General features: G+C 41.0%; 1 protein-coding gene across 19 annotated transcripts in view; it reads right to left on the minus strand.

Moving 5' to 3' along the window:
• Positions 1-12993, minus strand: part of RALGAPA1 (Ral GTPase activating protein catalytic subunit alpha 1) — a 142620-nt gene that overhangs the window by 4976 nt on the left and 124651 nt on the right. For 11 of the 19 annotated variants that reach the window (XM_039386686.1, XM_039386673.1, XM_027726880.2 and 8 more), the window contains one exon: positions 10132-10256. In XM_039386686.1, the coding sequence (XP_039242620.1) occupies positions 10132-10256 (125 nt within the window). Of the gene's footprint in view, positions 1-1145; positions 1149-9251; positions 9289-9467; positions 9499-9672; positions 9676-10131; positions 10257-12993 lie in introns of those variants that run through there. The other 8 variants (XM_027726882.2, XM_039386701.1, XM_027726887.2 and 5 more) reach the window with 5 other exon arrangements.

Raw genomic sequence — 12993 nt, forward strand, 5'->3', positions numbered from 1 at the left:
GTGGCACTTAGTGCCATGGTCTCGTAACCACGGCGATAGTGGACCAAGGGTTGGACTTGATCTTGGAGGTCCCTTCCAACCCGGCTGATTCTATGATTCTATTAATAATTGTTCCCATTCTGTGGGAAGACAAAGGAAGGATGATTTTCCTCAGCTTTTCACTCCCTTTTTCTCCTTTAGGCTTGTTATAACAGCTTTTGAGAATTTTGAATTCCCTTTGGATGTTAAAGAAAGCATGCTATGTTGCTACGTCTCCTCAATGAAATCTACACCATGTCTTGAATCAATATGGTCAACACCATGTTTAGTGTTAGGACAGTTATGAGTTGGATGGTGGGAGAAAATGGGCCAGTTTTGGGGAAAATTATCAGCTCCAATGATTTGGAAGTTCACCCCTGAACAACTACAGGACCCTATTAAAGTGACAGAATATTTGCAAGGAGAATGCTGTGACAACTCCAGAGAGGGGCAACTTATTGCAGTATGTTGGGCCCTGGCTGGCTCAGGGGAAGGAGGAGGAAACCAGACCAACAAGCAGCACGGCCACTCAAACTGCAGCTGAACCAGGGGAACAACCTGTGCCAGTAGTAGTCACTCCCATACAGAAGAAGAAATCCAAGACCAAATCAGTTCACTTAGTGAGGGATGAAGAGGAAGCAGGGCCCTCAGAACAGGAGCAAGAGGCAGGGCCAGAGATAATCAGCCGATCCCCATCCCCGGGTGAGCTGTGAGATATGTGAAAAGATTTCAGCCACCAGTCGGGAGAGCCCCTGGTGATCTGGCTGATGCTGGGATATCACAGCCCATGATACAAAATTAGATGGTAGTGAAGCCAAGCAACCGCGATCCCTGTCCCAGGGTATGGGCATTGACAAGGTGATTGGGAAGAGGACAGAAACTCTCTGCCTCTGGAGGCGACTCCTGTCAAGCAGGAGGGAAAGGTATTCTCTCAAGGATGATCTAATGGGGTGTCCAAGCAGGTGGAAGGCCATGAAGAAAAGTATCCAGTACCTGAGAGAACTGGCTGTGCTGGAGGTAATCTACAGGGATTCAAATAATGCGGAGTCCCCTGTAGATCCAGATGAGGTCCAGTGTACACAATCCATGTGGTAGAAGTTTGTATGGAGAACACCATCATCATGCACCAACTCATTGGCATTGATGTCAATGAAAGAAGGAGAACAAACAGTGCTTCAGGTGATTACCCAGCTCTGGCAATATGAAGATCATCTTTTTTCCTCCCTACTGACCTGTGCCTCAGCTGTGGAAAGACTGTCTAACACTGCAGAGAGGCCCAAAAGATTCAAGCAAGTTAAAGAGGAAAGGTCCCATGCCCCACCAGTATAGACCAGAGTCTCTGCTATTGGAAGCAAGCATCCCCCTGCTTGAGAGAGAGGGGACATACCACGAGCTAACCTGTGGTTTTACCTGCACCATGGAGAGGACATGAGGAAGCAGGATGGAAAACCCACCTCTGCCCCAGCAGCACAGGTACAAGAGTTGAGAGGAAGAACAACCACCACAGGAAATTCTTCAAGGATAAATGCAGCTTCAGTTTCCAGAGGGCAGACAGAGTAGGAGGGCTGATGTTACTTCTGATCCTCTTGAAGGGACCGCCAGGTCACACTTAAAAATGAGCAATGAGTACTGTGACCAGGACCAAAGGGGCCCTGTCTCCAGACAGGTGGAGGAAAGGGACCATCAGACCTACTGGAGAGGGTGGATCTGACTGCCTGGCACATCAGACCCAAAAGAGTATAAGACTTCAGTTGACACAGGTGCCCAATGAACCCTGATGCCATCAAGATATGTGGGGCAGAATCCATCTGTATTTTTGGAGTGATAGGGGATCCCAACACCTGACTGTACTGGAAGCTGAAATGAGCCTGACCAGGAACAAATGGCAAACACACCCCATTGTGACTGGCCCAGAGGCCCTGTGCAGCCTTGGCATAAATTACCTCAGGAGGGGGTATTTCAAGGACCCAAAAGGATGTCATTGGGCTTTGGGGACAGCTGCTGTGGAGAAGAGGCAATTGGACAGCTGAATACCTTGCCTGGTCTCTCAGAGGACCCTCTGCTTTGGGACTGCTGAGGGTTGAAGAACAACAGGTAACAACTGCTATCCCAACAGTGCACTGTCAACACCTCCACACCAACCAGGGCTCCGTGACCCCCATCCATGAGATGATTCGTGAACTGCAGAGCCAGGGAATGCTCAGCAAAACTCACTCACCCTTTCGTAGTCCTACCTGGCCAGTGCATTAGTCCAATGGAGAGTAGAGACTGAGTGTAGATTATTGTGGCCTGAACAACATCACACCTCAACTGAGTGATGCTGTGCTGGACACGCTGGAACTTCAGTAGGAACTGGAGTCCAAGAGGCAGCAAAGTGGTGCCACCATTGACATTGCTAATGCATTCTTCTCCACTCCTTTAGCAGCAGAGGGCAGGCCAGTTTGCTTTCACCTGGAGGGGCGTCCAGCACACCTGGAACCAATTGCCCCACGGGGGTAAACACAGCCCCACTATTTACCATGGACTGATCCAGACTGCACTGGAAAAGGGTGAGGCTCCAGAACACTTACAGTACATTGATAACATCATTGTGTGGGGCAACATAGCAGAGGAAGTTTTTGAGACAGGGGAGAAGATAATCCATATCCTCCTGAAGGCTGGTTTTGCCATAAACCAAAGTCAAGGGACTTGCCCAGGAAATTCAGTTTTTAGGAGTAAAATGACAAGATGGTTGTCAGATTCCAATGGATGTGGTCAACAAAATAGCAGCTATGTCCCCACCAATCAGGAAGAAGGAAACACAGGCTTTTCTAGGTGCTGTGAGTTTTTGGAGGATGCATATTCTAGATTACAGTCAGGTTGTAAGCCTTCTTTATGTTACGACATGGAGGAAGAACAATTTTAAGTGGGGTCCTGAACAACAACAGCCTTTTGAACATTAAAAAGAAGCTTGTTCATGCAGTAGCCCTTAGGCCAGTCAGGACAGGAACGTGAAACGTGAAGAATGTTCTCTACATCGCAAGCCAGGGAGAATGGTCCTTCCTGGAGTCTCTGGCAAAAAGTACCCAGGGAGACTCGAGGATGAACTCTGGGGTTCTGGAGTTGGGGATACAAAGGATCCGAGGCCTGTTACACTCCAACTGAAAAAGAGATCCTGGCAGCTTATGAAGGGGTTCAAGATGCTTCAGAAGGGATTGGCAGTGAAGCACAGCTCCTCCTGGCACCCTGACTGCCAGTGCTGGGCTGGATGTTCAGTGGGAAAGTCCCTTCCACACATCATGCCACTGATGCTCTGTGGAATAAGTGGATCGCACTGATTACACAGTGAGTTCGAATAGGAAACCCTGGTCTCCTAGGGATCTTGGAAGTCATCGTGAACTGGCCCGACTATCATCATCATCAGAGAAGGAGAAGGTGACACATGCTGAGGAAGCCCCACAGTATAATTAGCTACCAGAAAATGAAAAGCAATGTGGTCTCTTTACTGATGGTTCCTGCAGTATTGTAGGGATACATGGAAAATGGAAAGCTGCCGTATGGAGTCCTATGTGGCGAGTAGCAGACGCTATTGAGGGACAAGCTGGATCAAGTCATGTTGCAGGGGGATTTGATTTTTGGGTGAGAACAGTCTGTAATGCTGAATTGTATAACATTGGTTGCTGAATGACACTGCCACTGTATGTCATAACTACCAAGGACAAATGAGCATGGACTGCTCCAGATACACCAGTCATGAGCTCCTGATGCAGCTTGCAACCAGCCAACAGTACACCAGCTCCTCTGCCCTGGAAGACCTCTAGGACAGATAGAGCCCACAGTCATGGACTAAGTGAACTCAAGAGACATCTTGGAGGGATGGCTATTTACTATGGAAATGATACTCATGCTTGTGTACAGATACTCATGCATCAATATATACATATGTATACATTTGGAAGGTGTAGGATTTGGGCATGACACAGATGCTATAGAATAAGGGGTGGATAATGTCCTGTTTCTGGCCATGACAGGGTTAATTTTTGCAGAAAAATGGGGCATGGTTAGGACCCAGAGGCTATTCGATACCACTTCATGTGATTTTCTGGGGACGGGGGAAGGGCTGCTTCTGGGTCAGCATAACGTGGCGGAGGGAGCGGTCGGGTATTGTCGGGGGGTTGCCATGTGAATTGTTTGTCTCTTTTTGTACCTCCATCACTAATATTGTTGCTATTACTGTTTGTTTTCTTATCTCACTGCTGTTTCCAGTAAATTGTTCTTATCTCAGCCCATGATCTTTACCTTTTATGCCTCCAATTTTCCTCTCCAGCCCACCACAGGGGAGGGGAAGAGGGAGGAGGCGTGATGGTGTAGCATGTGGTTTGGAATGGTTTCAGTGGGAACACTAAATTGGAGAATACCATTCCTAAACCACAACAACAATGAAATATTTAGTTATCCAAAATATAAAACCAGGGTTAAATATGAAGGCTTTATTGGCAATTGATGTGAATCCAGAAAGTTCTATAAAATAAACAAAATAGATGTGTTTGGATTTTTAAGAGGTTGAAAAATGTCAGGAAGTGATCCATATTTTTCTCCTCTTAGGCTTGACAAGTGACAAATATCATAGCCTGATGTGCTATGATATTTTGGGGCCATAATGTAAAGCTGCTTTAATTGCTTCTGAACAAGGAGGTCGTCAACAAAGTTGAAATGCGACATTTTCACACTCCATTTGAAAAATTTTAGGATCTTCTAATAGTAGTAAATTGGGTTTTTTTGCTCAGAAATTAACTATTTAAATCTAAAATGGAATATTAGCTCCACACAGACTGAGAAATAAGGTGAGCTGGAGGAACCTGGAGGTATCATAACACACGCATTGCCATAACTCATCTTGCCCATCAGTTCTGACTTTCAAAGGTGAAAAACTCACTGAGCAGAAGCCTGACAGGATGCTAATGTTAAGACAGGGTAAGACTACTCTCAGTGCTTCAGGCTTTATCACACCTCATTGTCTGGATCAACCCTGTCTTGAGTGCTGCCTCAGAATGACCACAGAGGAAAATATAATCTTTACATGTTGGTAGATTCTGATGTCTTTTAAGATACTTCAGCATATCCCACCTGACCTTCAGGGAAGAGGGCAATCATTTTTGTACAGCTTGTGCTCTGTGCCACTCTTACAAATTCCACTACAAATTTAGCCAAGTTGTCTGTCATGCTCAGCAGAGCCCTGATAGTGTCAAATTAATTAAGCCTCTCAGAAATTTTGTGAAATGAGGAAAGGAAGTGAGAAGCAGATGTAGAGAGAAAAACTGCAAAAGCAGCTGCACAGAAAGGCAAAGAGGTGAGGAAAAGATGGTCTAAAGACCTGGGAGACCAGAACTGGTAGAAGAGAAAGAACTAAGAGGCAGACATGAGAAAGAACACAGCAAAAAAAGATTAAATTTGTGGCAAAACAGCAGCCAAGTCCATGTCTGGTGAAGAATGCTCTTCAGAACCTGGCTGGAACCATGCATGTCAGGTAAGCCTATTCCTCTCTGTCAACTAACATCTGTGAAACCCACTGGCAAAATTCCCAGTCTTTCCGCTAGTGAAGATTCAGGCAGAGCTCACCATTACTACCTATTATTGTCCTATCTCAGTCTGCAGGAGGTGGTGGTGGCTCTAGAGGTTGCGGTTTTGCTTATGTATCATGTGGTTGTTAATCAGTGTTACAGGATTTCTATTTTGCCCTAGGCTTTAAAACAAAAATTGAAGGAATTACACAAGCAAATATCACAAGAAAATAAAGTCAAAACCTCAAAAATTAGCATCCCCTTGTACGATGTTTTTTAATTGGACAACCATACTCTTTTTTTCAGTGGACCCATTTCATTAAATGTAGAAAGTTGATCTGTTTGGGTTTCTAGCAGTCCACACTGAATTTACTGCCTCAAAGTGCAGTACCTCAATGTACCTTCACTCAAGTGGTTGATTTAAGGACAAGAGTTCAGAAATGCATAACGTTTCAGCTTCAGCTGTTCCAATATGACATTCCATTTGGAAAATGTCAGTAAGTTTTGAGGTTTTGCTCTGATTTGGAATGAAAAAAAGTCTTCCTGAGTTTGGACTAGAGAAGGGATAATGAGAATTTCTTCCAGTCCTTCCAGACACAGAGTCCTCATTTCTGTATTTCAGCTTTACTTCCAATCACACAAACACCATCATTCTCATCTATGATGGGGCGGTACAGGGCCAAAAAGGGCACTAGTTCCAAGTTTCACAACAAGCAAGCAGCAAAAGAAATTTAGATGTGAGCTGTTAAATTTGATTTTTTCTTGTGCAAGGCTGAAGCATCATTACCTCTACATTTCACTGCTTCCCTGCCTGTATGATGGCATCCCCACTTAGTTTGGGAGTGGGGCAGCAGAATTGTTCTGAACGCAGGCTTGAGAATACAGGAGCACCAAAAAGTCTGGTGCTTTTGTCACAAGGAAAATTCTATGACTAATGTAGAGAGGCTCCTTCTCTATAAAGTTTACCGTAAAGAGGTACTAGTTTAAGTAGGAAGAAAGGGAACAAAAGAAGATAGAGAAAAAACAAACTCAAGATGTGAGTACATTTTAAAGCTCAGAATCTTAGCATCATGAGGTCAATGTGTCCTTCAATATAATTGAGCTTACCATCGACAGTTCCCTCAACCTATTCTGGTGTCACAGAGATCTGGTTCACTCAATAGCTGCATAGGATGAGTCACTCTATTTAGCAGAGTATTTGCAATTACACTATTTAACAGAGACAGCATAACGTAAAAAACACAGAGGCAACTGAATTACATTCTGTGCTTAAGTACAGGTAAAACTCAATTTTTTGAAAATGTACACATCCACTACACTAGTCAGGTTCCTAAACATGGGAAGGTGGACTTGTCAGATATTTTGACAGGGCAAACTAAGCTTCTAGATAAAACAGCAGCTGCCACAATCACATTGTATTGAAGAGCACCCATGGTAAAAAAGAAAACAGCTTTTGTGAAGGGCTGAGCCTTTGATAAAATATGTTGAGGAAATATAGCTTGTTACTGAATGGCATTTTCTCTATTTGCTCCGATTATCATAGTTTGAATGAAAAAAAATGGCATGCTGTAACTGGTCAATGGTATCACAACAACAACAAAATGACAATACCTGGTGATGGGCTGTAGAAGCCTCATAGTTTCTACAGATCTTTCTTAGATGACAAAAATGTATAGAATATTTTATAAAATTAAACATATTCAGCAGCTGTAAACTTGGAGATCATGATACAATTAAAGACTCAAGTCTATAATATCTAAAATGTGGATTTTTTTTCTAGCCTCTTCTGTTCAATTATTTTCATTAAAAGAACTCTCAGACATAAATGAAATATTTTGTATTTAAAAATGTGATGTATTTTTAGAATCTGGTCAGAAATTTTGAGATGACATGGACAGACAGCCATGTTGGGCAGACAGCCCGCAAGGTTTTGTCTGAGTCATCCTGGGGGTGACGAATGCATGAGGATTCCTAGGCAGGACTCCAGCACCACTCCTATGTTCAATCCTGGCATAGTTCAGTGCTCTGTACATCTTTCAAGAAATCCACCTGTTGCAGGGGCCCTGAAAACTTGGGGATACCTATTTTTTTCATAGCATACCCAGTGGACTTGTGGGACTAAAGTCCATCAGAGATTTGGGTCATCTGTAGCAGCCTTGGTCACAGGTCTGCCTTCACTAGAACTGGAAACCAGTGATTTCTAGGCTAACCCCAAACCCTGGGGTAACCTTTTTGGCAGGTAACTGCAGTGTCATTTTATACCAGACTCAGGCTTTACAATTTGTGCCCTCCAGAGTCGGCTTGGAGGTAGATGATGTGGTGCTATTCCAGGCACTCTGTCCTAGAGCTGAGCATAAGAATTCCAGGATCCTCAGATGGAACAAGGATCAGGCTGCAAGTGGGACTGCCAGAGCATCCCCGGTTTCCCTGGGCTGAAACAAAAGCTCAGACTCAGGCAGATCTGGGAACATGTTCTTTGACTCTGAGTCACACTGTGCTGCAAGTCCACTCTAGGAAGCTGCTGGCAGCTCCTGACGCTGATGTCTTGGCCATTTGCACAGCACAATGCAAGGTTCAGGAGATCGTGGCCCTCAGGACAGGACATCGTGTTTTGTGGTATGTAGACACACACACACATATGCAGATGTGAAATACATCACAAGCTCCTATTAATGAGATTCCTACAGAAAATGATTAAGTTTGAGAGAAAGGTTAAGTTAAAAATCAAGTTTCTAAAAAATCATAACCTCACTTCAGATCATGTTAGAGAATAGAAAGTATGACTAGGACAATTTTTAAAAGAATACAGGAATTGCCACTGTAGAGCAGAGTACTCTGCTGCACCAAACTAGCACAGAAAAGCAGGTTTGCTTCACCCTGAAAGAAAGAACTAGAGGAAGAGGGTGGAAGAACTTGGCCTGGAATGAGGTTTCTGAAAATAAATAGGCAGAACTGCTATAAGTGCACTAGAATATGGAATACAGACTAGCCATACAAAAGTGTCTGGTGTTGAATACTTACTAGGTCCATCAGGCAGGAAATGCGGCAAGGATTGGTATCCCTGGTTATTGTTTTAATGTTTCTGGTTACAGATTTTTCCCATTCAAATGTTTTCATACATTAAATTATGTTATTCTTTTTTATACTGGTTTAATTAGTTTTATATTACTTTTAATTTTGTTTCTCTTTGGTCTCAACTATTTCCACTACCATAACTATACCACTTATTATACTTTGAAACTGCACCTCATTTCTAGTTATTGTTTATATTTTCAAGTAAAGGAGTGTCAACATTTTAATATCTCAGTCATTCTTTCTGTAATCCTACCACAATTCTTGTATAATTTAGAATTAATTTCTGCATATATTTTTGTGATTGAGAAACAAATTTTCAGGTAGCAACTTGCCAAATTATTGTTACAAAATTTATTTCATTTAGATTTACAGCTTTTTCATGGAAGCATTTTGATTATCATTAAATAAGCTTTTTCTGAGCCAGAATTTCAAGTGTTACACATTCTTCTTCTCCTTCTCTCCTAGGTTATCACTGGAGAATGTCTTACAACATCAATGAAAGACAGTACAGGGTACAAAACACACCACTGCCATCCAGTACTACTTGTGCATGCTAAGAAACAAAGGTCAACACAATAAAGTGTTACTCATTCAACAACTGTCTCTATCATTAGTTACCTTAATCCCAGAACCAGTGTTAGTGCTTCATGCAGACCTGAGTTAGTAAAAGACTAAAACTTTTAGAAGATGTAGTGGTCATTTCTCAATCAGTGTGAATTGGTTTTTTTAGTGTGAACAAGGGCAACAAGGAAAGTTTGCATACAATTTGGTTACAAGCTTAGTGCTCTAGTAAAAGTAAGAGGAACAAAGGGGTTTTTGGACACTTTGTCTTACCTTCAGATAAACAGAACTGATATTTAATGATCTAAAAAGAGGGGAAATAAAATAATGAAATAATCATAAGGAGTTCAAGAAATGTCAGAACAGGAAGGCCTTGAGTTATTAATTTTCTTTTACTGATTTTCTCATTAGTAACTGAAAATGCAGTATCCTCTTATAAAACAGGTATTGCACTGGAAAGTAGAAATTACCTTAAAACCAACTTTGCAACTAATAACCTGGGAACAAAATTAATGTTTGCAAGGCTCTGATTTCCAGTTTAAAACTTTACATCCTAACCAGGTAGCGAGCCTTAAAACTTTCTTATGAGGAAGGTGTACTCAAAGATAATTTCTGCCTGAACTAGCCTAGATGAAAGAGCACCAATGCTTCCATGAAGACTTTAGACAGGGGAATGCGGTAAAATTTTCTGTAAAAATACAGGGTCTGAGTGCTATATTAAAGCAGCTTGCCAAATCTTAACGCAAGGCATTGGCTCATGATGCCAGAAAACAGAATAAAGATTTAAAGGCAACTTTGCCCATGTTCTCAAGTATGTATCATCTCTCCAATTAATGGTAACCCTCAATGATGTGCAAAGGTCTGAGTTTTCAGTCTTTATAAGTAAGGATACTGCATTTCAAGTAAGACTCTATAAAAACTGTTCTTAACTTCTTACCCGTCTCTGAGGGCAAATGGTGATAAGGTGCTGGACAGAAAACCTGAGCAGCAAAATCTTCAAAAGTTGTAGGCTCTAGATGATGTTGAACAATTGTTTGCAGGTATCGTGCTCTCTCCTCATAACTGGTTTAGTCAAGAATTAAGGATGAATTTATATCATGTACTGTAACTGCTAAATATCAGTGTCCAGTAATTCAGAATTCTTGGTTTTGTTAAATACATATCATGTATTTCAGTAAGTGTACACATTTTTAATTCTTAACATAACTGTGGTATTATCTGATGCACTGACATAATATTAAGCGTAATAATAAACACGATTAATGTAAAACCATATGGTTCAATTATATTTTTTTTATGTCTGATGCAAAACTTCCTGAAATTGTTTTCAAACAACAGCAACTTAAATACTCTCTTTCAAGTAACCAATTTGCCTATATTCTGGTCCCAATTAAATGTAAAAATTTTTCCATTTTTAAGAGATGTAGCATAAAACATAATCTTAGCATTAACAAAAAAATGATTTTGCACTTTCCCATAATGAACTGCTTCCATAATCCCTAAACACACACACAGAGTTAAGATAAATACACAGTGAAATTTCAGGGAGAAACACCTTGTCAATTATGCCATTAAAACAAGCAAGAATATTTGTAAAGAATCCACAGGACCCTTAAATATTGGTTAACAGCGTGTTGGCAGGGCACTGACAGGAAAAATACTGTACTTCTTCCTTTTCCCTGTGTTCTCCCCCTCTAATATTATTGAAAAGAGACCAGTATCTTGAAGTGTTGTTGTTTTTGAAGAACCCTCTCCAGGCTTCTTGTTCCAGCAGGCCCGATTTGATGTTAGCACAGAGAGAGCGAGAAAAAGAGAGAATATTTCTGCTGTTCATGAAAGCAACTATGGAAATGGCTGTCAAAATGTAGAGCAGCAGGCAGCAACATACAATTATCAAGAAAAACTACCACGCTGACTTCATGTTGTATAGTTGCTGAACTGAGAAATCAGTTAACCTTTTCTCGCACAACTTTCAAGTCCTCCAGCTGGACTCAGTATGTTGAATGAGGGACACTCTCATTCAATTCAAATTTTCCCTGACACTTACAGTTATGCTCACTTTTTTTCCCCTTCATATTTTATTTGTAGATAGTGAGGTAATTTTCTCCTTACATGGTTCTGTTTTCCTAAAAAATCCCCAAACAAATCAGCATGCTGTGGAGGAATGCACTCAGAATACGTTTCTTGAAAGTCCTGGGTTCTGACTTCAGGTCTGCTGCACTTTTCAAGGGGATCAGGGACAGTGAGGAAACTACCATTCTGACCTGTGAAATGGAGATAATATTCATCTTGCACACATTTTTTAGAAATTCAAACATAAAAACTGCACTACATATGATAAGCATTTTTAATTACGAGTGCTAATGTTTCAAATAAATAATGATACCAATTTCAGTTATGGTAAGCAATAAAATTCCCCAAACCAAATTAAAGTTCTAAACAATAATCTTCATATTAGGTTACAAAACTAAACTTCAACAACTACAGAACTTTTCCTACTCAAATTTTTTGCTGTTTTTTTTCTGTACAATATTTACTGCAGATTTTACAGTCTATCTAAATATGAAAAAATTATAGAGAATATGCTATCTGGAAACAAAAAATAAAATTACTTCTGTCATATTTCCTTCATAATAACTTGGTTACATAGTGAAACTGGGAAACAGTTTTCCCTCCAAAATCCGTGTTCCAAATTCTTTCTAAATCCAGCTGAACCACAGCAGAAGTCTCAGTTTAGAGAAGCTATAACAGAAGCATCGGGACAAGAGAAAATATAAAAATCTCTCATTGTAATGGTTCTAAGGATGGGGGATAAACACAGTATTGAGCCTTAACAGAGGAGACTAATATAGCACAGTTTTTAAGAGGCTATGTATAAGTAGTAGAGGATGAAACTGATGGTTGAAGTCTAAATAATACTACGTATCTCACAACTTGTTGAAAAGCACTTTTTTTCATTGGGGGAGATTCACAGCTGCTGAATTTTCTGCAGTTAATAGAGTCCTTTGATTCACAGCAGTGCCCCTTGCACAAAAAATACTGGCCTTTGTGTATTACCAGAAACTAATTTTCTATTTGGCTGAAAAGAGAAAAATGGGGTTATTGCTTCTCCCTCCTACAGAGCTTTTCATTATGCCTGATGCACTCAACTTCTAAGCTCTTCTGAGAAAAAAAAATAACCGAAGAGGCAAGAGGTAGAAAAATGAGCTTGTTAGCACATTAGAAGTGAAGTATCTTGGTGGGCCCTAGAAATTCCCAGTGGTGTGTTAACTTATCACTCTATGCATGCTGGCACTGATAGTCTCCCAATTGATCACTCTCTTTTCGCACCAAAGGTGCTGCCAGGAAGCAAAGGCTGAAGGCCCACAGGAGAACAGGCTGCTATCAAAACAAGCTGTTTTTAAAAGTCTGCTTGAATGGGTAAAATGTTTCATGAAAAAGTAGGGTAGAGACACCTACCTGCTTTTAAAATGGTCTACTTTCAGAGGTCTCTAAAGGAAACCTTTTAGTTTATCCTATTATATCCAAAGCTTATACACAAATAAGGTAAAATGAAGGAAAGTTTCTGCTTTGAACGTGACAAGGACATTCTCATTCTCCAGTCTTGGTACCTATCTCCTAACCAAATAAAGAAGTCTCAACATAGATGCTAACTGAGGATGATGATGTTTTTATTACACAGTGAAGAGGATATGCTTTTATCAGTTCTAGAAGCCTAATTCAAATGCATACTTAGTACACCCGGAGAAAACTAATCCAACTATCTGGGTTGCTGTTCATCACAACATTTCACAAAAAC

Source organism: Pipra filicauda, unplaced genomic scaffold (assembly GCF_003945595.2).
Source record: "Pipra filicauda isolate LSUMZ 115617 unplaced genomic scaffold, ASM394559v2 scaffold11_size5308982_pilon, whole genome shotgun sequence".
In the NCBI taxonomy this organism is placed as follows: domain Eukaryota; kingdom Metazoa; phylum Chordata; class Aves; order Passeriformes; family Pipridae; genus Pipra; species Pipra filicauda.